General features: G+C 44.8%; 1 protein-coding gene across 4 annotated transcripts in view; it reads left to right on the top strand.

The window, feature by feature from the left end:
- Positions 1-26352, top strand: part of Tada2a (transcriptional adaptor 2A) — a 79656-nt gene that overhangs the window by 42376 nt on the left and 10928 nt on the right. For 2 of the 4 annotated variants that reach the window (XM_057775293.1, XM_057775292.1), the window contains 3 exons: positions 208-251; positions 3618-3691; positions 5750-6796. In XM_057775293.1, the coding sequence (XP_057631276.1) occupies positions 208-251; positions 3618-3691; positions 5750-5935 (304 nt within the window). In that variant the 3' untranslated portion in view covers positions 5936-6796. Of the gene's footprint in view, positions 1-207; positions 252-3617; positions 3692-5749; positions 6798-20711; positions 20804-26352 lie in introns of those variants that run through there. The other 2 variants (XR_009057414.1, XM_057775291.1) reach the window with 2 other exon arrangements.

The raw sequence follows: 26352 nt of genomic DNA, 5'->3' as shown, positions 1-26352 counted from the left end.
TGTTAAGAGCCTTTAGCAAAGGTGAGGGAAGTCTTTTTCTTTGGAATACGTTTTCTTTCCTGTACAGTGAGATGACCTCTGAAGTGTCATGCAGTCTCACCACAGCTATTCTTGGATGTTTTCCTGATAAATGTTCCCAGTCCTATGAGGGGTTTTAGAAATTGCCTTTGATAAGACATAAATTTAAATTCCTTTTCTTTGTTTTAGTGATTCTGGGCTGAGTCCTTCTGTTCTGATGGCTTCAAACTCAGGTAATGATTTCTCAGGCTATCACCAGGGGTTTTGTGGATTGTGTGTCTTTTCTTTTCTCTTCTTTTCCAGCACTGGAGATTGAAGCCAGGGCCTCTCACATACTGGACATGTACATCTTCTAGCACTTAGCTATTCCCCAGCCCAGAGCAAGTGTGGACTGGCATTTACATCTCAAAGGTTGTATGACAAAGCTGCTCTCCTGTAGAGCATGGTTCTTTGGTGGAGTGATGGTAATCAACTATTGGAATGGCTCGTGCACACCAGTGTGCTTTCAGACTTCGTGGTCAGATAGGGACGGCCCTTGTCGCGAGCAGGACTCAGAAGGATGCTCTTTTACTGATGTTTACAGTCAGGACCTGTGCCAGTGTTGCAGTGTGCTTTAGAAGTGCTACATGAAGAGCTATGGATTTGATATGAGCAGCAAGGCACTTGCCAGAAACTCAAGGATTTCTTGTGACTAAGAGACTTAAGGAATCTATGCATCCGAGCTTTACCTGTTTTGAGTCTGTCCCATTTTGAAATTAACTGTCAGAGCAAGACAAATAAGCCAATACAGTGTGATGATTCTTGGTGACTGTTGCTTTTGACTTAGTATTTGGGGAGATAATATAATGAAGTTACTGAGCCACAATTATAGTGTTTTTTGCCAATTGTCCTGATCACCATTCATCCCCGCTTCATATGACAGCATTTCTCCTGATCTGAACATGCAGACCACAACCAGAAGAAGCACAGTGGTGTAACATGGTCCAGTTGTAACAACAAACCTTGAAATTCTGTCAGTATACTAGCTATGATGGCATACACCTGTAATCCTAGTACTAGGGAGGCTGAGTCAGGAGGATGGGAAGGTTGGGTCTAATCTGGACTAGATAGTGAAACCTCGTCTTGAACAAAAGTCTCCATTTACTCCAGATCTAATAGTGCTCAGATATGGACATTTGGTGGATAATTGTTTTCCTTTGTTTAAGTAATTATAATTCTTTTTTGTTTAATGATTTATGTCTATGTGCCTGAGTTATATGTGTGTATCACATGTATGCAGATGCCCAAAGAGGGCATTGGATCTTCTGGAACTGGAGTTGCAGACAGTTGTGAGCTGCCTAATTAAGTGCTGGAAGCTGAACTTGAATTTTTTTTTTTTTTTTGCAAGCAAGTGTTTTTAACCTCTAAGTGTGTTTCCAGCCCCTCAAGTATTATTTGATACTTGAAAGGAAAGAGAGCCTTTAAGGAGTCACCAAGACAGTGGACTACAGATTTAATTTTTTTTTTTTTTTTTGGTTTTTCGAGACAGGGTTTCTCTGTGGTTTTTGGAGCCTGTCCTGGAACTAGCTCTTGTAGACCAGGCTGGTCTCGAACTCACAGAGATCCACCTGCCTCTGCCTCCCAAGTGCTGGGATTAAAGGCGTGCGCCACCACCGCCCAGCCCAGATTTAATTTTGTAAGCTTTTTTTGTTTTGTTTTGTTTTTGTTTTTCAAGACAGGGTTTCTCTGTGTAACAGCCCTGGCTGTCCTGGAACTCCCTTTGTAGACCAGGCCAACCTCGAACTCACTAAGATTCACCTGCCTCTGCTTCCCAAGTGCCGGATTTAAAGGCGTGCGCCACCACCGCCTGGCCTTTGCATGCTTATTATTTCAAACCTCCCCCTTGCTAAGCACAGAAATTAAAAAACTTGTTACTGGCTATTTAAAACAATTGTGCAGCACACCGTTTCCTCATAGGGTGGTGTTAGCCTTCCTTCTTTCTTTTTGTGTTGATGTTGAGATTCCTGGCTCCTGAGCCTCTATGTCTGACTTGCTCTTCAGGCAGTGAAAGATTGGGAGCCCAGCATCCCTGGTTGTAGCCTAGCCTTAGGAGACTTGTGAGATAGCACATGATTTTATCTCCATTTCTTTTTTATTAGTTTTTATTTATTTTATTTATTTTTTTACAGTTTATGTATGAGTGCTCTGCCTACTAGCAGAGGCATCTGATCCTATTATAGATGGTTGTGAGCCACTGTGTGGGTGCTGGGAACTGAACTCAGGATCTCGGGAAGAACAGTCAGTGCTCTCAACCAGTGAACTATCTTTCCAGCCTCTTATCTTCATATCTAAGCCTTCATTTCTTAGCCCTTTTGATGTCCTCAAGAATCAGGTTTCCCAGAACAACTTGAGCAGCCCTTTCTTCCTTCTGTCCCATTCCAGTGGCAGTCCCCATAAAACTTAACTCACTCCATCCATCCCCAACCGAGCACTCATCCCAAGCATCTATTCAGAATAAAACTAGGGGCAAGTGAGATGGCCCAGCAGGTAAAGGTGGTAAGGCTGGAAATCTCTGGACCCTGGCAAAACTAAGCCGGAAGGAGGGCACTGAGAGCACACATTTGTTGTCCAACCTTGTCATCTGTGGCCTGTCCACCACACACACTGATCATCATCATCCATTGTGCATTCATAGGCTGGCCTGGCCTGGCAAGTCTGGTGCTGCCTCCTGTGTGGGTTTCTTCTCAGATACGAAGTTAACATTGGTCCTTGCTTTGCCATACAGCAAATATGATATTCAGCTTGTTATTCTAGTGTGGATCTTTCAGTTAAACGTCACTTCTTTTCAAAGCAGAGTAAACAAACAGAGCTTTGTTGGCCTGACTCCACCTTTGATCTGAAGGTACATAGTACTTGGTTAATTACCATGTTTGCCTTGTCCTGCTGGAGAGTGGTGAATCTCTCCTGCAGGATTCCTGTTTCTATTCGTCAGCTGTCCAGACACACAGAATATAACTTTTCTACACTGTATGAGCATCTGGGCTCCAGAGTTTAGAGTCTCCTCTCAGATAGGTTCCTCCACTGTGCTGAGTGATTGTTGATATTAAGGTGTGCATGACCATATTTGTAAATCAACAGAACAAAGAGCACACGGATTGTTTATTTTCAAATGAAATGTTGGGTGACTGTATTAGTTACTTTTCTATTGCTCTGGTAAAACACCTTGGCCAAGGCAAGTTCTAAGTGAAAACATTTAATTGGGTTTATGGTTGCAAAGATTTAGAGTCTGTGATCCAGAGCAAAGGTATGAACGGGATGGCAGCAGGAACAGCTGAGGGCTGTCGTCTTAACCTGTGGTCGGGAAGCAGAGCGCACTCTGGGAATGCCCCCCACACCTGTCAAGGCCACACCACCTAATCCTTCCCAAATAGTCCCACCATTTGGGGACCAAGCATTTAAATCATCTAAATATCAGCCTGTGGGGGCTGTTCTCAATCAGACCACCACAGTGACCAAGGAGCTAGCTAAACCAGCCTAAGGGAGTGGGTTAGGCTTTCTGTTTTATACTTGAACAGTTGTACCTCTGTGAACTATTTATTCTTTTGCATCTGTGTCTATAGGAAGACGATGTGCACCACCCTTGAACCTCACCGGCCTCCCTGGTACAGAGAAACTCAATGAAAAAGAAAAGGAGGTAATAAAAGGGAGGGGAACCAGAGGAAAGGAAAGAGGGGCTGATTAATTCATTGAGTTATCATTAAAATCCATTACAACATCAAACCTATTTTACTGTACTTGTCTAACATGCACTGCTCTTGTCTGAGAAGTCGAGGAGCTAACGAGCTAACTTCTTTCGTCTCGAAGCTACCTTCCCCCTTTTTGAGGGAAGTGCATACACCAGTGTCAGTTAAATAGCAGCAGCAGCTGTCACTTACTGAGCATTTATGTGGCAGACACTCCACTTGATGCTTTATGTAAGTGAAACTTTTTGCAGGCCCAAAGTAGCTTTTACATGAAAATAGGACTTTTCTATTAGGATGGTTGTTTTGAGCAGTTCTGCACTTATTCCAGCAACGTAACCATCACTTAGAATGTTTTTATAATTGTTTCCATGGCATGTTGATAAGCATAAGGAAAATAATCCAGTGTCTTGTAGTTGCATATTTTTACTTTTGAGGCGGTGTCTCACTCTCTAACACTGTCTGGCCTGGAACTAAATTCCTGTGTAGTGCTGCTTGCCTCAGACTCAACAGAGATTTGCTTGCCTCTGCTTCCCAGATGTATGCGCACACGTGTCCACACACGTGTACACACACACACACTCCTACAACACATTGATTTTAAAAAGTACCATGACCTTCTTTGCCATTGTAATCACTGACCTGTCTCTGTGTTGCTTTTGTCTGTTTCTAGCATTTAAATCTGCACATCTAGTTAGGTATGGTTATAGATCTCTAATTTTAGCACTTGAAAGTCTGAGATGGGGGAGACTGTGAGGTCGGCCTAGGACATACAGTGAAAACGCTATCTCAAAACAAATGAAAGTCTGCTTGGGTGGTACTCTCATGTATTCCCAACACTTGGGAGGTGGAGGCAAGAGGATCGGGGGGTTTAGGCACATCCACAGCTGTCAGCTATCTAGTGCGTTCAGAGGCTACAGGAGATCCTGTCTCAAAAAAAATCAAACCAAAATCACAAAAGAGGAGCTCTTCTTATTCCTTTGCAGTTCCCAGTGTCTGTCCTCCATCTGTTGGCTCATAGCATCCGCTCACGTCAGACACTTAAGAAGTCACAGTGTGGGGACCTGTATTAGCCTTTTATTCATCAGAAAGAAATAGCTTTCTTGGGGTAGAAAGAAGTGTGTGTTGAAGAAAGTCACAGACCAGTTTCTCAGTGTTGTGTGTTGAATGGTCTGGAATTCCATACATCTTTTTACTGTTTACCCATATGCTGGACTCAGACTACTTGGTGCTGACAATGGCAGGTGGTAGGAGATGTAAAAACCAGAGGCTGCTCTCTTCTGCCAGTGGCAACAGTGTGATTTCTACTTAGGAATCCAGGCCCCTGAGATCCCACCACCCCTCAATGCCCCGCTGTACTCTGGGTTATTTCCCTGACTATGTCAATATGATGCTGAGTGACAACTCCAGGTATTTAACCCTCCTCAGGGACATGTATTTGTTCTCTATCTGAACTAGACCCTTGAGCCAGCCTTCACTTGCTGAAGGCTCTCCTGGCTGATGTCACATATGCCTTTTTCTTCCTGAATGTCCGTCTCCAGAGAAGAGAGGAAGTGGAATGTGGTCCAGCCACTCAACAGCTCCCATAAATAGTTGGAGGTTGATGTCACTTTTTTTCAAATACATTTTATTTTGGGTGTGTGGAGTGAAGGGAGGGGCATATGTATGCCACAGCATGATACGGAGGTCAGGAGACAATTTGAAGAAGTTGCTTTTCTTGCCAGGCAGTGCACGCCTTTAATCCCAGTTTGGGAGGCAGAGGCAGGCGGATCTTTGTGAGTTCGAAGCCAATCTGGTCTACAAGAGCTAGTTCCAGGACATGGTTTTCTCTTTTCACCATGTTGGTCCCAGGGATCAAACTTAAGTTGTCAAGTCTTGGTGACAAATGCCTTTATCTGCCCAACCATCTCTCCAGCCCCACCCCCTTTTTTCTTTTGGGGTTGCCATACCTTCTGAATTAAATTGTGAGAATGACAGATGTTAACATTTATTAAATTTGTCGTGTCTTACAGCTCTGTCAGGTGGTGAGGCTGGTACCTGGAGCCTATTTAGAGTATAAGTCTGCTCTGTTGAATGAGTGTAACAAGCAAGGAGGCTTGAGACTGGCACAGGCACGAGCACTCATCAAGATAGATGTGAACAAAACCCGGAAAATCTATGACTTCCTCATCCGAGAAGGATACATCACTAAAGCCTGAGTCTCGAAGTTTGGAACGTGGCGGGTCACAGGACAGTGTACACATTCTGGAGACTTGTGTTTGAGTTGGATTCTTATTGTGAAAAGAAGGAAGACACAGGGACTCCAAGTGCGTCGATTTCTTTCTTCTCTGCCCTGCTGTAAAGTGCTCCTGTTGTGGGATAGTGATGCAGAGTGTGTGCTTGCCAACTTATTCTTAAACACGAGTGGGCATTCATTCCTAGCACCTCTTGCAACTCAAACAAGAACCATAGTACCTCACATCCTGGCTTTGGTGAAAGTAGAACCAAGCCACAGCATTTCATCCCAGGGGTCCAGTGCGGATCCCTTGCACTTGAGAGCGGAGCTCGCTAACTCTGGCTTCCCATCTTGCAGACAGATTTTTGTTTTTTTTTTTTTTTTTTTTTTTTTTGGTTTTTCGAGACAGGGTTTCTCTGTGGTTTTGGAGCCTGTCCTGGAACTAGCTCTTGTAGACCAGGCTGGTCTCGAACTCACAGAGATCCACCTGCCTCTGCCTCCCAAGTGCTGGGATTAAAGGCGTGCGCCACCATCGCCCGGCTTTGCAGACAGATTTTAAATGAAGAGGAGGGTTTTTAAAGCACAGGAAAGCCTTTTCTTTTTTAAGCTGACATCTTAGTTTATGAGCTGAAGAGGTGGAAAATCTCCCCCATGATGGTCTGTCTCAGGCTGCATTTTTAACTTTAATGTCTGGCTTTGTACTTTGCAGTCTGGCTGTCTGATCTGCAGTAGACTCTTGAGGAGGTGGCACCGGATATAAAATGTCTCTGTTATTTTTAGAATTAATGGATTAAAATGTTTTGCTATTTAATTTGTGGGTGTGTCAGATATTCTGGTAACTAAAAGCACATTTTGGTTGTTGGATGCCCACCTCAACATGCTTCACTGTCTCTGCTTACACGTGTGTCCTGTGTCCTGGTCTCACCTTGTTACCCTGGGTTTCCAAAATACTAGGCCCATGAGGATAGAGATGATGCAACTCACCCAGCTTTGCTTCAGTTGAGACCTGAACCCTAATCTCTCAGAGGCAAACAGCTAGCCTGCAATAAAAGCTGCTTTTCAAACACAAGTAAAGCCGCTTCATACGAGACTCACTAGCTGTGAGGATGAGTAGTTCCACCACATCTGAAACGTGGTCCTCAAGCCTTCAGCAAAATAAGAAGCCAAACTCCTGGTCGTGGTTATCTCATGTCTGCAGGTGGGCATAGCTTTAGAGTCTGCACGGGTCACCTCCAGTAGCTAATTCTCTCCTTTAACATTCAGATACCAGTAAGGATCCAGTGTTTTGCTGGAAGTACGTGCTCAGACTTTTATCTAATACAAATGTGTTTGCAGCTTGCTAATGGGTATCTAGAGAATAAGAGAACAGTATGTTTTTAAAAATTGATAATGGGCAGACAGGCGGCACGGCTGTGTCACACGTGTGCATGTGGAGTCAGACAACCACTCTTCTGTGTCAGTTCTTTCCTCCCACCGTGAGTTTGAAGGATCAAACTCAGGTTGTCAGGCTGATGCAGCCAGCACTTTTACTGGCTAAACTTTCTGCTGGACAGAGAAGAACACTAGATCTGAGAGTAGTCCAACAACTCGGGAGGCAGAGGCAGGCGGATCTCTGTGAGTTCGAGACCAGCCTGGTCTACAAGAGCTAGTTCCAGGACAGGCTCCAAAACCACAGAGAAACCCTGTCTCGAAAAACCAAAAAAAAAAAAAAAAAAAGGACAACTTTTTGTCTTACTGTTTTGCTTTTCTTTTCTTTTTTCTTTTTTTTTTTTTTGAAAGGAAGAAGAGAACATGAAATTGGGTGGGTACAGAGGTTGGCATGATATGGGGTAGTTGGAGGAGGAGAAATAATGAACAAGATATTTGAAAAAAATTTAATTAAAAAGAAAGGATAGCACTCGGGAGGCAGAGGCAGGCGGATCTCTGTGAGTTCGAGACCAGCCTGGTCTACAAGAGCTAGTTCCAGGACAGGCTCCAAAACCACAGAGAAACCCTGTCTCGAAAAACCAAAAAAAAAAAAAAAAAAAAGAAAGGATAACTTGTGGACATGGTTTCCTTTCTTTAGTAGGCATTCTTAGAAAATGCATTTTGTCACCACCAACTCTGGTTGGTTATAAACAGATTCCATCCCACCGTGAAAGTTAACCATTGGTCTGCGATTTCTGCATACGTTAGACTTCAATGCTGTTGTATCTGTGGTGTGAAGGGTTTTAATCTTGATTAAGGAAAGCTTCCTAGGAGAAGAGGGCTTTTGAGGCAGAGATGAAAATCAAAAGGAGGTGGGGAAATGACCGATGGAAGTGGGGAACTGCTGTAGACGGAGGGAGGGGTGGAGGATGATGTGTAGGTGGCAGTGGGAGTAAGGAAAACGGCCGAGAGATCTGGCTAGGACACAAGGGGCAGCTGTGGCCGTCCCGAACTGGAGGATGGTAGGACAGACTGAAACCTGGGAAACAACTACATGCTGATAAGTGCTTGGGGATTAGTAGACATGGTGGGAAATAGCAATGGGAAGAGAAAACTATCCTCACAGACTAGACTTTAGGAAGTAGGGTTACTGTTGCTTTGATGAGTGCAACTTTGTGTTCTGAAATTTCTCAAAGGTCTAGCCATATTTTGAGTAAGGAATTGTTTGCTTGATTGCTTTGGGAGTTATTTGGGGGTTTTGGTTGGTTGGTTGGTTTTGTTTTTTCCAGACGTGGTTTCTCTGCATATCTTTGGCTGTCCTGCAACTAACTCTGTAGACCAGGCTGGCCTTGAACCCACAGAGATCCGCCTGTCTCTGTCTTTTGAGTGCTGGGATTAAAGGTATGCACCACCACGCCCAGCTAAAGTATTTGCTGTTTTTCCTTTGGAGACGTGGTCTTTACTGTGTAGTGCAGGCAGTCTCAAACTTGTAATCCTTTTGCCTCAGTCTCTCAGGTGCTGGGATTATAGGTGTGTGCCTCCTGCCCATGCCCAGTGACTGTTTCCCCCCTCAAAGAACTGGAAGTTGAGCAGGCCATGCTCTTGCCTGGCAAGTGTTACATTCCAGCCTGGGAGTCCTTTAAGAAGAGTCACTACATTATCCTTTTCATTTTAGAAAAGCACTTGCTGAATTTGATACAGCTGTCTTTATTTTCATCTATATTCTTTTTTTTTTCCTTTTTGGTTGAGATGGGGTTTCTCTGTGTAACAGCCCTGGCTGTCCTGGAACTCACTTTGTAGACCAGGCTGGCCTTGAACTCACTGAAATCTGCCTTCCTCTCCCTCCCAAGTGCTGGGATTAAAGGCCTGCACCACCACTGCTTGGCACCATCTATATTCTTAACACCTAGACAAAGCTACCTAGTACCAGCAAGAGACTTTTCATTAACAGCATGCTTCTCTGCATCCACATAGGGTTTGCTGAAAGCCAGCTACAGATAGAGGTTTCTCCCATCCCTCATCAGTTCAGAAAGAGTTTATTCTCCTACGTTTCAATCCCCCTGCTTCTGCCTCCCAAATACTGACTGGGATCACATTTGTGATCCACTGCACCTGCTCATCCATTTTAAAGGACGCCTTTGGGAATACCTTCAAGATACATACTATGTACACAAAATACACGAAAGCCAGTTGTACAGTTGTGATGGGCATGGCTTTTTATGTTTGAATTGCTAATCTGTACATGTTGTTTTCCTGTCTGTTGTACTTAGCCACAGGTAGACAGCCTCTATCAGATCACTTCAAAAGAACCATTTTTGGTATAACAGTACACTGTCATGTCTGTGACCTAGCAAAAAGTTTTTTTTTTTTTTTTTTGTTTTTTTTTTTTTTTTTTGCTTTGTTTTGTTTTTTCTTTTGTGGAACACCAGCTCTTTGAAATGTTAAGCAAATTGAATAGGATCTTAACTAAAGTAGAATCAAAACAGCCTGGATAGTCATTCGAACATAGAAATTAGTTGGGGAATGAGATACAAGAGTGAAGATGCCTGGCAGTGATGGTGCAAGCCTTTAATCCCAGCACTCTGTAGGCAGAGGCAGGCAGATCTCTGGATTCAAGGCCAGCCTGGTCTACAGAGCAAATTCCAGACCAGCCAGGGCCACACAGAAACACTCTGTCTTGAAAGAGAGAGGGCGGCAGGAGATGAGAGAGAAAAGTGCAGTGATAGCTGTAATCCAGCACTCAGGAGGCAGGGGCAGGATTGTGCAACTGTAAGGCTAACTTGGTTTTCATAGCCAGCTTCTCTGTCTAATGGCAAGGAAGCTCTTCGTTGTCTGGGCTTCCAGTGTTAGATGTTCTGCGGTGGAAGTGTACTAACTGCCCATTGATTTTTATGGACCAAGCATCCCACTCAGTGACATAGATATTTGCAGGAAAGATGAATGCTTTGCATCTAACATTAAAACATTAAAATTACTTCCTCATGATGAGTTTCTTGTTACACAAGCATTATGTTTCTAGGCCTCTTTCCTATTCAGAATAGGAGTGAAATACATCTAAGAATACAGTGATTCCTAAAAGCTTTAAAACCTGATACAAAAAAAAAAAAAAAAAAAAAAAACCCCAACAGATGAAGCCTTGAAGGTCACTAAACTGGGCTTGTATTTAAAAACTGGTTTGTCAGCCTACACGTGTCCCGTGTCCTTTAGGGCCAAATAATTGAGTCTAATGTACTTGATTTTCTACTTCAGAGTACAGGTGGTAGATTTCTTTGGCGTCAGACTCATTGTTAGGTTGAATTAATCTTTTTTTTTTTTTTTGGTTTTTCGAGACAGGGTTTCTCGGTAGTTTTTGGTTCCTGTCCTGGAACTAGCTCTTGTAGACCAGGCTGGTCTTGAACTCACAGAGATCCACCTGCCTCTGCCTCCCGAGTGCTGGGATTAAAGGCGTGCGCCACCACCGCCCGGCCAGGTTGAATTAATCTTGCATCCTTTATCAGGCAAAATTTTTCTGTTTGTATTAGTCAGGACCTTCCATGGTAAAAGGTCTTGACTTACTGATTTGCCTTAGTCCATAGTTAACAGGGAACAAAATCAGCATTTTAGGAAGTGTGAGAAGATGCATTAGGGCTGAAGACAGCTTGGTGGACTGTTTGCCTAGCCTGCATGAATCTGCGGAATTCAGGTCCCAGCATAACTGGGGTGGTGGTGCATACATGTGATTTCAAGGTCAATCTTGAGCTTTATATGCAGTTAAAGGCCAGCCTGAGCTACATAAAACTCCATCCCCCCCCAAAAAAAAAAGGAAAAGAAAAAACCGACACATGAAGATTGGGGAGATGACTGATTTGGTAAAGTGCTTGCATGGATGAGGATCTGAGTTTGGATCTCCAGCATCCACATAAATCAGTAGTCACATGAGCCTGTAATCTTGGTGCTGGGAAGGCAGAGGATGTGGGGGTGCAAGGGCTTGCTGGCCAATGGATTTAGCCAAATGGGTGATCTTCAGCTTAAATGAGAGACTGTCTCAAAAAAATAGGGTGGAGAGCAAAAAAACAAGGTGAAGACACTGGTCTCTGCATGCTCTTGTGCACACATGAACATGTACACACATTTAAACCAACCCTTTCTTCAAACACTGAAATGCCATCCATCATCTATGGCAGGCCGACAGCCAAGTTCCAGCTCATGACATGTCTAATGTTTCTCCTTGGAGGATTGTGTTGAGTGCATTCTTCCCCATTTCTGAGTAATCAGTTTTCTTACTAAACAACAGAAAACTATTGATTTGCTTCCTATTACCAGTCTTCATTTAGGAAATGCTTTAAAACAACAACATCAGAAAGTATTTTAAGAGATAAAGCAATGATGCATTGTGGGCAGTAGAAGTCAATGTGTGCAATGAGTCTCACTTGTGTGCAAACTGACAGGCCTGCTCCGAACTCTGTTTCTGTTGTAGTCTTTTGTAATAATCTTAGAGAGTTCTAAGAGTGAAATAAGTAGTTTCCAGGTAAATAGTTTGCACCAACCCTGAAAACAAAACAAAATAACCTATCAAAAGGGATTGAAACATTCAGAAAGTCCTTGATAAGTCCAGCTCCAGGGAATGAAGGAACTTGGTGATGGGTGGACTGACCAGGTTTTGACAGTAAGATAGGGTAGATAGCAAGCTATCCTGAGGCTTGTACTGGAGAGGCAAGCACTAGCTTCTCCACCTCTTTCTACCTTTGTCCCCATTACAAGCCTCATCTTCACCAAGGCAAGCTGCCAGACCCATTCAGCCACAGATAGCTAAGCAACGTCAGCTTCATCTGCTTCCCACCCCCAACAAGAACATCTTTGCCGGGATCTGGTCATGCAGAGCTTCAGATTGAGGATGCCTGCCAGCTCTAAGTCAAGGTATGGGTTTTAACTTCATGACCCAAAGCAAAAACAGCTTTTCAAAGTCTCCCAGGAGCGCCTCCGCCCCCAACAACTGCAGAAAAGAAGGCGTTTGTGGGAGAGAAGGGTAGCTATAGACGTCATTGCATCATCCAGATCCCAGCTGTGACCTGGCTCAGAGTTTTCCGGTTAAAAATAACTATGGCTTAGACTTGGGAAGAAAAAAGTAAACTGTTGCATCTCCATGGAAACCGGTGGAGGTGGAGCATTGGCTTTCCAGCGCCTGTAACAAGATGGGGTGGCTGAAGAGGCCGGAAGCACAGAGGCCCTGTGATGAAAGGTGATACCCCTAATTAGCATCCAGTGTGTAGTCAGACAAGGCCTCCGGGCTTTGCACCGAGGATCTGTTTACAAGGAAGTGTGCATCTTGGGCCTGTCTGAGAAGCACTGGAGGCTTCCTGGAACAAATGTGCTAGTGTTTAGGAAAGAGCAGCTGAGCAGCACAGTAGGTGCCGTGGAATCATCCCCAAACCTCTGCAACCCTACCACTCATGTCCTTCATTTACATATTCAGCAGTTTAAGATGATACAGATCGTATTTCATACCCAAAGGGGAGTCTCCAGAGCTGACATGTGCATCTGCTTCTCTTGAGCAAATCTGGGTTTTTCCTTGTCTGCTGTTTTAGGAAATCATGTAAAGCACCATTAATTATCTTAGGTGTCTTTAAAAGGGTGTCTCTGGTGGGGTAGGGTGTGCACACCTTTACTCCTCAGCACTAGAGAGGCAGAGGCAGGCAAAAGGACAGCCTGGTCTACATGACAAGTTCCAGGACAGCCAGGAGTGCATAATAACACCTTCATCGCCACCCCCCCACCCAAAAAAGGAAATCTGTCTCTCATCTTTTTTTTTTTTTTTTTTTTTTGGTTTTTTGAGACAGGGTTTCTCTGTGGCTTTGGAGCCTGTCCTGGAACTAGCTCTGTGGACCAGGCTGGTCGCGAACTCACAACAGAGATCACCTGCCTCTGCCTCCCGAGTGCTGGGATTAAAGGCGTGCGCCACCATCGCCTGGCCTGTCTCATCTTTTCTGGTATTCTTTTTTGTTTGTTTTTGTTTTTCAAGACAGGGTTTCTCTGTGTGGATTTGGAGCTTGTCCTGACACTCGCTCTGTAGACCAAGCTGACTTTGAACTCTAAATTCATTCACCTGCCTCTGCCTCCCAAGTGCTGTGATTAAAAGTGTGAGACACCACCACCCTGCCAATTTCTGGTATTCTTACATTACCACTGTAGGTTCTTTGAGGCAGGCATCTGAGTTTTTCAATCCCCCTTTTAAAAAAATGATTAAAAATTTTAGATTCATCTTATATTATTTTGTGTGTATGTTTGTCTTGCCTGTGTATATGTGCACTGTGTGCCTGGTGCCAGTGGAGTCAGGAGAGGATGTCAGATCTGGAATGGAGTTATGGATGATTGTGAGCCACTATTCGGGTGCTGGGAAAACGTGCAAGGAAAACGCGCTCTTAGCTGCTAATCTACCTCTCTAGCCCTAGCACTGGTGTTTAAATGAAGAGTTTATACAGCAAATAACAGGAGGACAGGGAGTACTGTACACTACTGACTGTTGGTAGATGTTTTCTTCTTTATCTGGTGTATTAGAATTAACTGAGCAATAATCTTTGCTTGCTTTTGTTTCTTTTAGAGGTGCATTCTTTGGGCCCTCAGACTTGTGCTGAAGCTGGCCTTGAACTCGATTCTTCTTCATCTACTCTCAAGTTCTAGGTGTTAGTTTAGGCTGGGACCGCTCAGGACAGAAAAGACTCTTGGTACAACCCTGCCTACTTTGTAAAGCCCTCCTTACCTGAATGGCACCAAAACTGAGTTCTGGGTGGAAACAGCCCTGCTCCCGAACACCCACTAGCACTTGAACCAGGACATGTCTGTCCTCTTTCCCAAGACTATAAGAACTGTCCATCTTGGGAAACATGCTGACTTCTCTGGCCCAGAGCCTTGGGACTGGTGAACCTTTCCAGAGAGCTGCACCAATAAACCTGAGCTTGTTTGCTGCTGGTTTGATCTGATCTGGATAGCTAGCCTTTGTTACCATCCATCTCCAGTTCCCTTGTTCACTGTTTACTAATACTATAACCTTAGCCCAGATTCTCCACTCTCTGAATCTGAAGTGTGGCTGGGTTTAGCAAAGATTAAGTGGGAAAAAATATGCAAAACCACAAGTGTCTTCCCTTCCCTTGGAACCTTTGATAATTTAGCTGTAGCCAAGCAAGAACAAGGATAGGTACACTTGTGTGGTATAATTCTTTTTCTTTTTCTTTCTTTTTTTTTTTTTTTTGATACAGGGTTTCTCTGTGTAGCCCTGACTGTCCTGGAACTCACTCTGTAGACCATGGTGGCCTTGAACTCACAGAGATATGCCTGCCTCTGGCTGGGATTAAAGGCGTGCGCCACCACCACCCAGCTGTATGGCATAATTCAGAGCAGGTTAAAATCACTCAGGGTCACACAGGGCACACTACGACCTGAAACACAGAGATACTAAAGCAAATGTGAATTTTTTCAAGGATGCTGTTTATTTTGGAATCCTGCATTATCACCATAGCCCTAGCATTGAATTAAGGCCAGAGAGTAGGGACAGATGTTAAATGACCTCGTTATTCTAGGTATGTTGTAATGTCTCTCCTACTGCCTACCTCAAGAAGCTTGAAAGGTAGAGAGTGCTGTATGGCAGGATTGTAACTAAGACAACAGAAAATCTCAAGTAGGGAAAGGCTTGGTGAGCCAGTGACCTAATGACCTGGGAAGCTGAGGATCCCGGGTTCAAGTCCCAGATTCCCAGAGACATTAGTTTGCTGGGTGCGGTGAGGCATGCATTTAAATCCAGCACTTGGGAGGCAGAGGCAGAAGAACCTCTGTGAGTTCCAGGACAGTGAGTGTTTTAGGAATTCCAAGTGGCTAGCTGAGATGGTCCACCTTCTTACAACAAGCCAGAGCTACATAGTGAGACCTGTCTCAAGAAAAACAAAACAAAACAACAACAGCAACAACAACAACAACAAAAAAAAACAGAAGAGGAGAAAGTAAAGACATTCATATGCTAGTCATTATGTCATTAATGACGGTAGTATTTTTTCCTATTTTCCTTTTTTTTTTTTATTTATTTATTTATTTATTATGTGTACAATATTCTTTCTGCGTGTATGCCTGAAGGCCAGAAGAGGGCACCAGACCCCATTACAGATGGTTGTGAGCCACCATGTGGTTGCTGGGAATTGAACTCAGGACCTTTGGAAGAGCAGGCAATGCTCTTAACCACTGAGCCATCTCTCCAGCCCCCTATTTTCCTTTTTATCTTAGGTAATGTTCCTTTATTACTAGAAAAATGGATTTTTCAAAGCATTTTTGAAAATATTTATTTGTTTATTATATATACAGTATTCTTCCTGCAGGTCTCATTACAGATGGTTGTGAGCCACCATGTGGTTGCTGGGAATTGAACTCAGGACCTTTGGAAGAGCAGGCAATGCTCTTAACTGCTGAGCCATCTCTCCAGCCCCTCCAAGCATTTTTATATATAATAAAACCTATTTAATCTCTATGAAAGGTATACAGTTGCTGTCTTACATCTTATGGTGTAACAAGCCTTAGGCAAACTTCTGTCTACGTGACATGTGTCTTGAGACTGTAGCTCTGGTAATTCTTTTGTTTTTCTACACTCATTAGACTACTTTCCCAGGTGCCTGGTCATCACTGTACTTGTGAAACTTGGGGGATTTGCATCTTTATAGTAATTAGTACCATATAATCTGTATTCACAGCACAAGACCTAATGGCACCCCCAAGTCAGACTTTGTAGACTGAGAGTCCTGAGTACTGCTGCTGTTCCTGTCTCACAGATGACATCGAAGCTGTGCCAATTTGTCAACCAGAGGCAGGGACATAAATAGAAGGTGCAAGCATTCTTTTTTAATTAAAAAAAGAATTAGTGTGTGTGTCCTCGAGCACGTGGGTGTTTGGGTGCCTGAACCGTTCAGGAGAGGGCATTGAAGTTGGGCATCGAATCCCATGCAGCTGTAATTTCAGGCAGTTGTAAGCCATCCAATGTAGATGCTAGGACCAAATTGGGATCTTCTGGAAGAACAGATTAACTGCTGAGCCAAGCCATGCCCACTCCCCCTCTCCCCCGTCTGCTGAAGCAGGCTGATCTTCAGCTTCCAGCCTGAGTTCTTTCCTTTTGTGGTGGCTAAGCGTTCATAGTGACATTGCTTTTTGATCCTTAGATGTCAGCTCTTCTATCGTGAAACAGAACTCACCAACAGTTGGATTGTTCACCCACTAATAGGGAACATGAGCTGTGTTTAGATCTTCGTAAGACAGGTTAGTTTTACCTTACCGCAGCTTCTTCCCCTCCCTTTCCCCCCCTTTCCTCTTCTTCTCCCCCTTCCCTTCCCTAACCCAGTAAATAAATATCCAACCCCACTCTGCCTGGCATGCCTATCCATGTCTCTGTCTCTCTCCCACTGCATGTGGGAATTAGACTGTCCCTGCTGCTGCTGTGGGGCCGCTGTCTGCCCCAACTCAGAGACCTGCAGCGTGGTCTCATGGCCTGCTGCAGCTGCAGCCGCTCAGGGAGCTGCAGCATTTTACTTTTACCATTACACAAGCAACTAAGACTGTTTTGGGGGAAGGAAGACATCAGGATGGAATCAGAGTAGAAGTCTTGTGTCTCTGCTCCATCTAGCCGGATCTCACTCTGAAGACAATGCGCTGCTCCAAAGTACTACTGAAGTGGTTGTGACCAGGGGAACCCAAACCTTGGCTGGGTCCCCACAACCTGGACTCTTGTAGTAACTGACATCAATAAACACATATTTATAGTCTAGAGAGTGCCAGTCCATTTGCTACATGGAACTATTTCAATTGAAGTGACCCAGGCTTTGTGACACAGGCCGTAAACCCTAGCACTGGGAAGGCAGAGGCAGGTTCCTTTGGGGCTGGAGAGAAAGCAACGAGCACTGTTTCTCAAGAGAACCTGGGTTCAACATCCAGCACCCATATGTCTCACAAACACCTGTAACTCGAGTTCTCGGGAATCGACTGCCCTTGTCTAGGTCCTCTGCAGGCACCAGGCACCCATGTGGTGCACAAACAAACATGTAAGCAAAACACCCATAGAGATCAAATAAATAAATGTGAAGTTACCAGGCTGGGAGATGCAGTTCAGTTGGTACAGTGCTTGCCTCCCTCGCACAAGGGCCTTAGGTTCAATCATTAGTACTATAAATAAGTTTTTTATGTTCCTATGCTCTACAGAGAAATTATTACAATGATTCTTTCTACTTAACTCTAGGTGACACCACACACTACACAAAGCAGGATCTCTGTTCACAGGTGTGCCAGGCCATGGTGGCGCATGCCTTTAATCCCAGCACTCAGGAGGCAGAGGCGGATGGGTCTCTGTGAGTTCAAGGCCAGCCTGGTCTACAGAGTGAGTTTCTGAGTTTCAAGGCAGCTAGGGCTATTACACAGAGAAACCCTGTCTCCTAAAACAAAAACAAAAGAAAAACAACACCAAAACAAAAGAACATAGGTGCCTGCCTCCCTCCTCTTGGGTTCGGACATGACTTTTCCTGGAAGGCTTATATCCCGTAGCTCACAGAAAATGCCCTGCTCCTTGTCACCACCTAGAGCTTACTCACACATGCAAATAATAATGAAAGCAAAAACCCAACAAACAAAAATGACTGGAATTTAAAGAGGAATGTGTTGGTGCTGAGTCATGAATTGACTGGAGAACACGGAGCAGAGACCTGTGGCTCATGGTCCTTGGAGGACGGGTGTCAAACTGAAAGACCTGGGTAAATCCAGACCTCCCCAGCAGGAAGAAAATAGCCAAAAATCTAACCAGGAAGAGAAGAATCAGGAATCTAACAGTAGCCAGTTTAGTGACTGTGTTTCAGGAACTAGCTGAAGATAAAGTTAGATTGTAATCTTGAGAATAATCTTGAGAAACGGAGTTTCCCCCTTGTGATTGTCATTGTATTGTGTTTTAGGAACTAGCTGATTATGACCTTGGAAGTGGTCCTAAGAGGCAGGGAGTTGCCCCCTTATAATCTTCACTGGTATTTTCGGAATTTTCTGTGACACCCTCCCTGCCAATTCCGGATCACTGGGCTGTGGTTTCTTCCCTTAAAAATCGGTTCCCCGGTCACTCGGGGTCGAACTCTTCCCCTGCGTGGGTTATGAGTCTCGGCCCCAGTGCACTGGTTCCCGTCTCATCTCATCAATTAAAGCCTCGTGTGATTGCAGCAAGGACGGTCTCTCGTGAGTTACTGGGGGGGCTGTTATCCCGAGACTTGAGTGAGAGTCTCCCCAGCACTGGGGGTCTTTCAAAACGACCTTTCCCATCGGTCTCATTTCAGATATCCTGCATATCAGATATTTACATTACAACTCATTGTTGGGGGCCGTGTGGGTCCAACACAAAGTTCCTAACTGCACTGGAACAGAGTCGCGAGGAATAATCAGACGCAGCTTACACGGTCATCATGGAAGGGCAAGATCTCTCTCGAACATCTCTCTTTTATTATCCAAACACCTTATATATCATCACATAAAATGAGCAGGAAAACACATTTGGCTGTTTCCTAGGCAATCAGGTGCATGGGCTCAAGTCACTTCCACATCTACCTGTATGCTAGCAGTCAGGTAGGCCATGAATTAGCATCTCTATAAGACATCCACCAAATTACAAAGGGAGGAAGCATCAAAACTCCTAACTCTTAAGTCATCAGCTTCAGCCAACATCTCTTCTCAGGTAATCTACATTTATAACAAAAGAAACTAGGAGCAGCACATCCTGGCTATTGTTAAACAGAGACAGCTTGTCTGCAGAGTTCGTGACCGCCTCAGACCGGGCTTATGGCTCTTGTGCTATACAGAAATATGGGCCTACAATTCATAACAGTAGCAAAATCACAGCTATGAAGCAGCAATGAAAATAACGTTATGGTTGGGGTCACCACAGCATGAGGAACTGTACTAAGGGGCCCGCAGATTGAGGAAAGTTGAGACCCAGTACTGTAGAGTTGCAGAAATTAAATCAGCATGCAATCGCTTCTATTAGAGACTATTTTTACACCGACATGTAAAAAAAAGTCACTAGGCGGATTGCGGGAATATAGTGCCACAAAGATGTCTTTCCCAGGCATAGTTTGAACTCAGTGCTTTAGCCTAATCTTACTCTACTTTAGTTCTTACATTAAAAGCTTAATTTTGCCTAACTTTAGAGCGCTAATGCTTTTTATGGCATCAAATCTCTTCAGTCTAGGCTGTTCTAGCTCTCTCTGGATTATCACTAAAATGCCTTTGGTGTTACATTTTTGCTGGGAAGCAGACAAAACTTACAGATATTCCAGCACCCACAAAATGACTCTGAATCCAGTTGGCCAATGCTGATTGGTATCTCATTAAAAGAGAAATTAAAAAACAAAACAAACAAAAACCAAAATAAAAAGTACAAGCTTTTGCTTAAGGGATGTCAGAAGCTGTAAACTCCCACGTGCAGGGTGCTCCACCTCTGCCCCCTCCCCACACAAATCCATGACTACTAGTTTGACTTCAGCCAACTATTTGTTACAGTGAGGACATGGCTCTGGTAAGCACAGACCGGCACCAAGTCAGGACTTCTGGAGTCTGACTCACTGCTAGAAGCTGGAGGAAGTCTTTCCTACCTCCCCTGTCCCACCCACTCCGCCTCAAGTTTTGCTGGCAAGAGGAGAGCAGGGTGGTTCTAAAGAAAGTCAGTTTGCCCCCCGGCGGTGGTGGCGCATGCCTTAAATCCCAGTACTCCCCAGGCAGAGGCAGACAGACCTCTGTGAGTTCAAGGTCAGCCTGGTCTAGAAGAGCTAGTTCCAGAACAGGCTCCAAAACAACAGAGAAACCCTGCCTCAAACAAACAAACAAAATGTCAGTTTGCATCTACTCATTACAGGTGGGAAGACCTAAGAGAGAGAGAAAAGACCCTCCAGAATAAGAGCAAATAAACCTCAAGGGATCCACGTATCGGCCCTGGTAGTACATAGGAGCATGGTTGGGCACTGTCAGTGTGTCAGTGTGGTGTCAGCGGTTTGGGAAGCTTTACCTACTTTGGAGTTTCCCGGTGCTGGCACCTGTCCGTCAAAATTCACCCTGAAGAGTTAGTTGGGGGCGTGGTGGTGCACGCCTTTAATCCCAGCACTAGGGAGGCAGAGGTGCAGGCGGGAAGGATCTCTGTGTGTTCAAGGCCAGCCTGGTCTTTATAGTGAGACCCTGTCTCAATGGAGTGAGTTGGCCTTCGTCCTTGTGCGTGCGTGTCCGCACCCGGGGCTGACTCGCGCAGTGGAGGAGGCGGGGGTGGCTGAGAGGTGGTAATGAGTCACCCGCTCAGACGCTCACACCTTTTATTCCTTGTTTTTCTGCAGTTACCTCTCGGCATTTGAACTGAACCCTCGAACTCCAACCCAGAAGCGGGATTGGAGGACATCGCCCCAAGAGAGTCTGCAAGCGCGTCCAGGTGAGCAGGCACCGGGGCCGAGACGCCCCGCCTGCGCCGCAGCGCGCACGCGCAGTGCCCGGAACTCACGCGCGTCCTCGCCGCGGGCCCGCCCTCGGAAGAGGGCGGCGGCGCGCGGGGAGCGGGAGGCGCGCGAGGCCGGCGGGCAGAAGCCGTGAGCCGTGTAAGCTGCACAGACCCGAAAGCCGCCACCGCTGCCGGGACGCTCGGTACGAGGTGCAGAGGACGCTAGAGGTACCCGGGTCCCTCGCTACCCTCGGCTCTGCAAACTTTGTTCGGGTGCCCGGCGGCCTCGAGGCGCGGGGTGGGAGAGTCGAGGCACGGGGTGGGAGAGGCTGGGATCCCCGAGCCTCATCTGGCGGGCATGCACCCGCGACCGGCACCGCCAGCCCTTGGAAACACTTGGCTTTCTGCGATGCCAAGTACTCAACTTGAGCGTCTCTCCGCGGTTGTAGATTGCTGTGTGCGGTGCTCACATATGGCTCTTATTTCTCCTAAGTCTCCTTGCTCTGGAGTGAAGTTGAACTGTGTTGGGCTTGGGGTAGGGGAGGGAGCCGAGTGGTGTAGCCACCTTACGTGGATTGTATAACTATCTTGTATTGAAGTGGATGCTGCCAGTGGCACCGGCTAGTGTTGTGGTAACCGGGCATCTTGGAGGCAAGGGAAGGTGGGTGGTTTACCAGTAGTCTCACTGTTTAGGGCTACTAAAAACAATACCTTGTACTTTCCACTCAGGAGAGCCTTAGGCATTTGGCTAATGTTCTTCGGTTAATTTTCAATGGGTTTATAAGTGGCAGAGCTGTCCTTTTCCGTTTTGCAGATGTAAAAACGAAGGCAAAGATTCGGATTCTTAACCGACTTTAATGAAATGTGGTCCAAGAATTTTAACGCAGATTCTTGCTCCTAAGTAGCCACTTAGAACTTTAATGAAATACCGGAACGTCCTCCCCGAGGTCAGTGAAAGGTCAGAGAGGCCAGGGTCAGTGGTCTGCAGCAGCAGGCTTCCACCACAAATCTAAGTTGTCTCTTTTACAAGATACAACTCTCTTTTTAAGAACGGGGGAACAAAGGTAACTGTACGTCTTCTTTGCAAAGTTATGTGTGTTTAGGGCTGCAATTTTGCCATTGCCTTTTGTGTCGGTTCCTTTGAGAAACGGAGGAATGAGGTTCCCCCAGAAGGAGTAACCACGTCTTGCTCCTCGCCAGAGACACCTTAAGAATTTACATCAGGGTCAGATGAGGGCCGAGAATTCCCAGGAGGGAGGAAGGAGCCCTGCACAGGCGGCTTTGACACATGGGCCCCGCTCCTGCCTCCAGCTCTGACTCACCTTCTGACGCTGGGGGAGGAGAAAAGCTGCTTGGTATTTTTGGCTTTCCCCCATAAAACGGGAGACAGTTGGCTTCATTCGAGTCTTCTCAGCATCCTTGTCGAGCGCGGCTGAGCCGAGTTCTCCTCGGAAATCTTTGCTACTGGCCGACTGCAGGTATGCATTCTGTGAGATGCCTTAATCAAATAGCATTCGGATCTACTCCTATCCTAAGAAGTGCCTAGAGGCTCTAAGTCTGGGAAATTGAGAACTCTTAGGTGTATGCCTTTGCATGTGGGTTTTGTTTTAGAACAAGATGGATTCAAAATATTTTCCCAGCGTCACAATTGAGCTTTGCTCATTCTGTATGAATGAGAACTTAAAACTTTACAGATGAGGCCTTTGTCTTCCTTTAATCACCTTCTGAAGAACAGCTGTGTGTCTTTCTGTTGGCATCTCGTAGATTCTTCCCACCATTTTCATAGATGTGTATTTGCATAATTGATTTGTTAACAGAATTATTTTAAATTTGACTGGTCCTATTAATAGGGATTTGGTTTCTAGAACAGGTAGCATGCTTTTAAAGTACAGTTGATTGTAAAATTACGTTACCTCCGACTGCACCTTGGTATTTCACCCAGCAACAGGCAAATGAGCCCTTCACAAACATCTTGAGAGTAATTGACTCATGATGCCTGGGCTTTACTCTCAGGTGCAAAATGGAAACTTCCCTATTAAAACACAGGCACGACCAACAGCAGCGGACTGCCCTTCCTGAGAGAAGACACAAGAGGGAGTGGAAGGCAGGGAGAGTTGCTAAAGCAACCAAGGCAGCCTGGGTATAAACTTACAGGGCCGGCATTTAAGGTGGTAGCTTCATTATTTATGATAGCTTCACCGGGGAGACACAACAGAAAGCAGGAAAGCGTTAATGGGGGTCACAGCTCAAGCTGGCAATGTGAGGAAAAGGTCCCCATAACGCAATGCATGTCAGCCTGTCAGCAGTGCATGGGTTCACCTAGCAAACGAGTTTTGCTGTTCCGGAGGCCTTGGGCTGAGTGCTGAGGTAGAGGACAAATGAGGGCCCTGACCTTAGAGGCTGAGTAACAGTGACGTTCAGAGAGGACTGGTTCTTTCCCTGGGCTAGGAGAATGTTTGGTAGTATTTACTTAACCTTTTCAATGTGACTTATTATAAAGAGAAAGAAATACACTGAAAAGTTTATTTTATTTTATTTATTTATTTTTTTTTCGAGACAGGGTTTCTCTGTGGTTTTGGAGCCTGTCCTGGAACTAGCTCTTGTAGACCAGGCTGGTCTCGAACTCACAGAGATCCGCCTGCCTCTGCCTCCCAAGTGCTGGGATTAAAGGCGTGCGCCACCACTGCCCGGCCTGAAAAGTTTATTTTAGAGAAAATGTAAGTGTAACTTAATCTAGTAGGCCAAGAAGTGGACTTCATCTTTCTCCCCCGTCTCCAGGACAGCCAATTACTACACCGGCTTTAATGGAAACAATCCCCTTTTTCTATGACTTTTGCCTCCTAAGTACAAACCCCTAAACAGCATAGCTGTTTATTCTTTCACCTTGATGCAACATTCTTGTAGATTTTGTTTTGAGACAGAATCTCTCTGTAGTCCTAGCTGTCCTGGAACTCACTCTGTAGACCAGGCTGGCTTTGAACTCCCAGAGATCCGCCTGCTTTTGCCTCACGAGTGCTGCGCCACTATACCATATCCGTCTTTTGGTTGGCTATATATATATATATCATTATATATACAGACATGGACATATAGATAATTGTGTAAATTCATGTACCATAGTGTTTATATTTTTAAAATTGGTGTATTTTTATATGTGTGGGTGTTTCAGCTACATGTTTGTATTATCTGTGTCTAGTGCTCAGGGAGGCCAGAAGAGGGTATCAGATCCCTAAGATTGAAGTTACAGACAGTTGTGAGCTGTCTTGTGGGGGCTGGGAGTTGAACCTTGGTCCTCTTCATAGCAGTCAGTGCTTTTATCCATTGAGCCATTGCTCTAGCCCCTGCACTAGGGTTTTTAAAGCTTCGTCTACACTGTGTATTGGTGAGTAGTAGTATACCTACTACTATAGACTGTAGTTGATTCATTTTAGGCTGAACATACCACACACTATCTGTCAAATGTTGATGAACATCTGGATTGTTTGTGGCCTTGGGCAATTATGAATAGTTCTGGGTCAGATGTGATGCTCCTTTTTACATTCCTCTAGTGACATCCACCTTGAAGTCATAGGTCCCCCTTGTTTGCTGTTTAACCACAGTAGGCTTGGATGTTTCTTAAGTGAATAAGTGACATGGGGTGGGGGGGTTATATTGTATATTTACCGTATTGCAGTGTACATTTCTACCTCTGATTAAGATACTTATATATTTGTGTATTGATATATATTTACCATATTGGAATGTATATTTGCACATTGTTTATATTTGGAGGTCATTGTCCTCATTTGTTTCACAGTTGTTTATTGTCTTTAAGTTAGATAGGTATTGAGAATTATATAGATCAATAGTATTCTAAGTTTGTCATTTATAATTAGACTGATCAGGTTCTTTAGATACATAGAGATTATACTCGGTATAGATAATCTTCAACCTCTTCAAAGAGCTGTAGAAAATGGCCTTTAATCTAACTCAGAGTTAGGTGGTAGTGAGACATCGATCTATTCCCGAGAGAATGTTGAGCACCAAAGACACTCCACCTGGAGCCATCTTGGCTGAACTGGCCTTTGGGCAAAGAAATGCCCATATCTCAACCACTGACGGAGATACATAGTATCCCTGAATGGAAAAAATAGGACTGTCATATCCTGCCAAGAGAGGGTAAGATAGTTTTGACAAGTTTCTTGCCTTTGAAAATGGTGTGTCAGTTATGTTAGGCCTTAGCCAAAGTTGGTTGTTTCAGTGCTGCAAACGTGACCTTGGGTGATTGCCCAGGTAGCCAGTTGTCTCTGATTTGTTGCATGTTTTGGAAGTTGTTTGATTGCACTTCCTAATTACTCAGGTAACATTATTTCCCTTCTCAGATCTTCAATGGGGTTGAAGACTATATAATGTAGTTACTTTCCACTCATGACTTGGCCAAGCTATTTATTATATAAGACTTAAGCTAGTTAGAATAGGACATTTGTATTGTATATAATTTCATTGTAGGTTTAGAACTCTCTTACTTAAACAAGGGGGAGGTGTTGCGGGAGCTTCTTCCTCTCCTTCAGCCAATAGCCGCTGAGATACCAGCCCATTGGGGTGTGGTCTCTCTCCCTTTAAAAAAGCAGCCACTTCCCTCTCTCTCTCTGTCTGTCTCTCTCTGTCTGTCTCTCTCTCTCTGTCTGTCTCTGTCTGTCTCTGTCTCTCTCTCTCTGTCTCTCTCTCCCGCCTCTGCTTCTGGCAACTAGGCTCCTTTCCTGCAGAGGGCTGTTGTCTGGTACGGTGATCTGTAAGTTTTCCCCTTTAAATAAATAACCATTCTATTAATCATAATTAATCCAAACTGGTGTGGGATTGTTTGTGACTTACGCCTGGTCAGTCTGGTTCCTGTTTTGGTTTTACCTGCATGTGTGTTTGTACACCACATGCTTTCAGAGGCCAGAAGGCATTGAATCCTCTGGAACAAAAGTATTAGGCAGGTGGGTGCCAGGAATTCCAGCGTCCTCTGGAAGAGCAGCTAGTGTTCTTTTTTGTTTTTGTTTCTCGAGACAGGGTTTCAAGCCTGTCCGGGAACTAGCTCTTGTAGATCAGGCTAGCCTTGAACTCATAGAGATTTGCCTGCCTCAGCCTCCCAAGTGCTGGGATTAAAGGTGTGTGCCACCACGGCCTGGCAAAAAATTTTTTCTTTGATTTTTCTTTTTTTTAAATATTTATTATGTACACAATATTCTGTCTGTATGTAGGCCAGAAGAGGGCACCAGACCTCATTACTACAGATGGTTGTGAGCCACCATGTGGTTGCCGGAAACCTCATTACTACAGATGGTTGTGAGCCACCATGTGGTTGCGGGGAATTTAACACGGGACCTTTGGAAGAGAGGGCAATGCTCTTAACCACTGAGCCATCTCTCCAGCCCCCCCCCCTTTTTTTTGATTTTTTTCAAGATCTGCCTGCCGCTGCCTCCCAAGTGCTGGGATTAAAGGTTTGTACCACCACCCAGGCTTTCTATTGATTTTATTTGACAGTTTATAGTTATAGAAAATTTACCTATGTAAAATAA

This window comes from Chionomys nivalis, chromosome 7 (genome assembly GCF_950005125.1).
Source record: "Chionomys nivalis chromosome 7, mChiNiv1.1, whole genome shotgun sequence".
Lineage (NCBI taxonomy): Eukaryota > Metazoa > Chordata > Mammalia > Rodentia > Cricetidae > Chionomys > Chionomys nivalis.
Note: the sequence above shows the minus strand (reverse complement) of the source record. Positions and strands in the feature narration are given on the sequence as shown.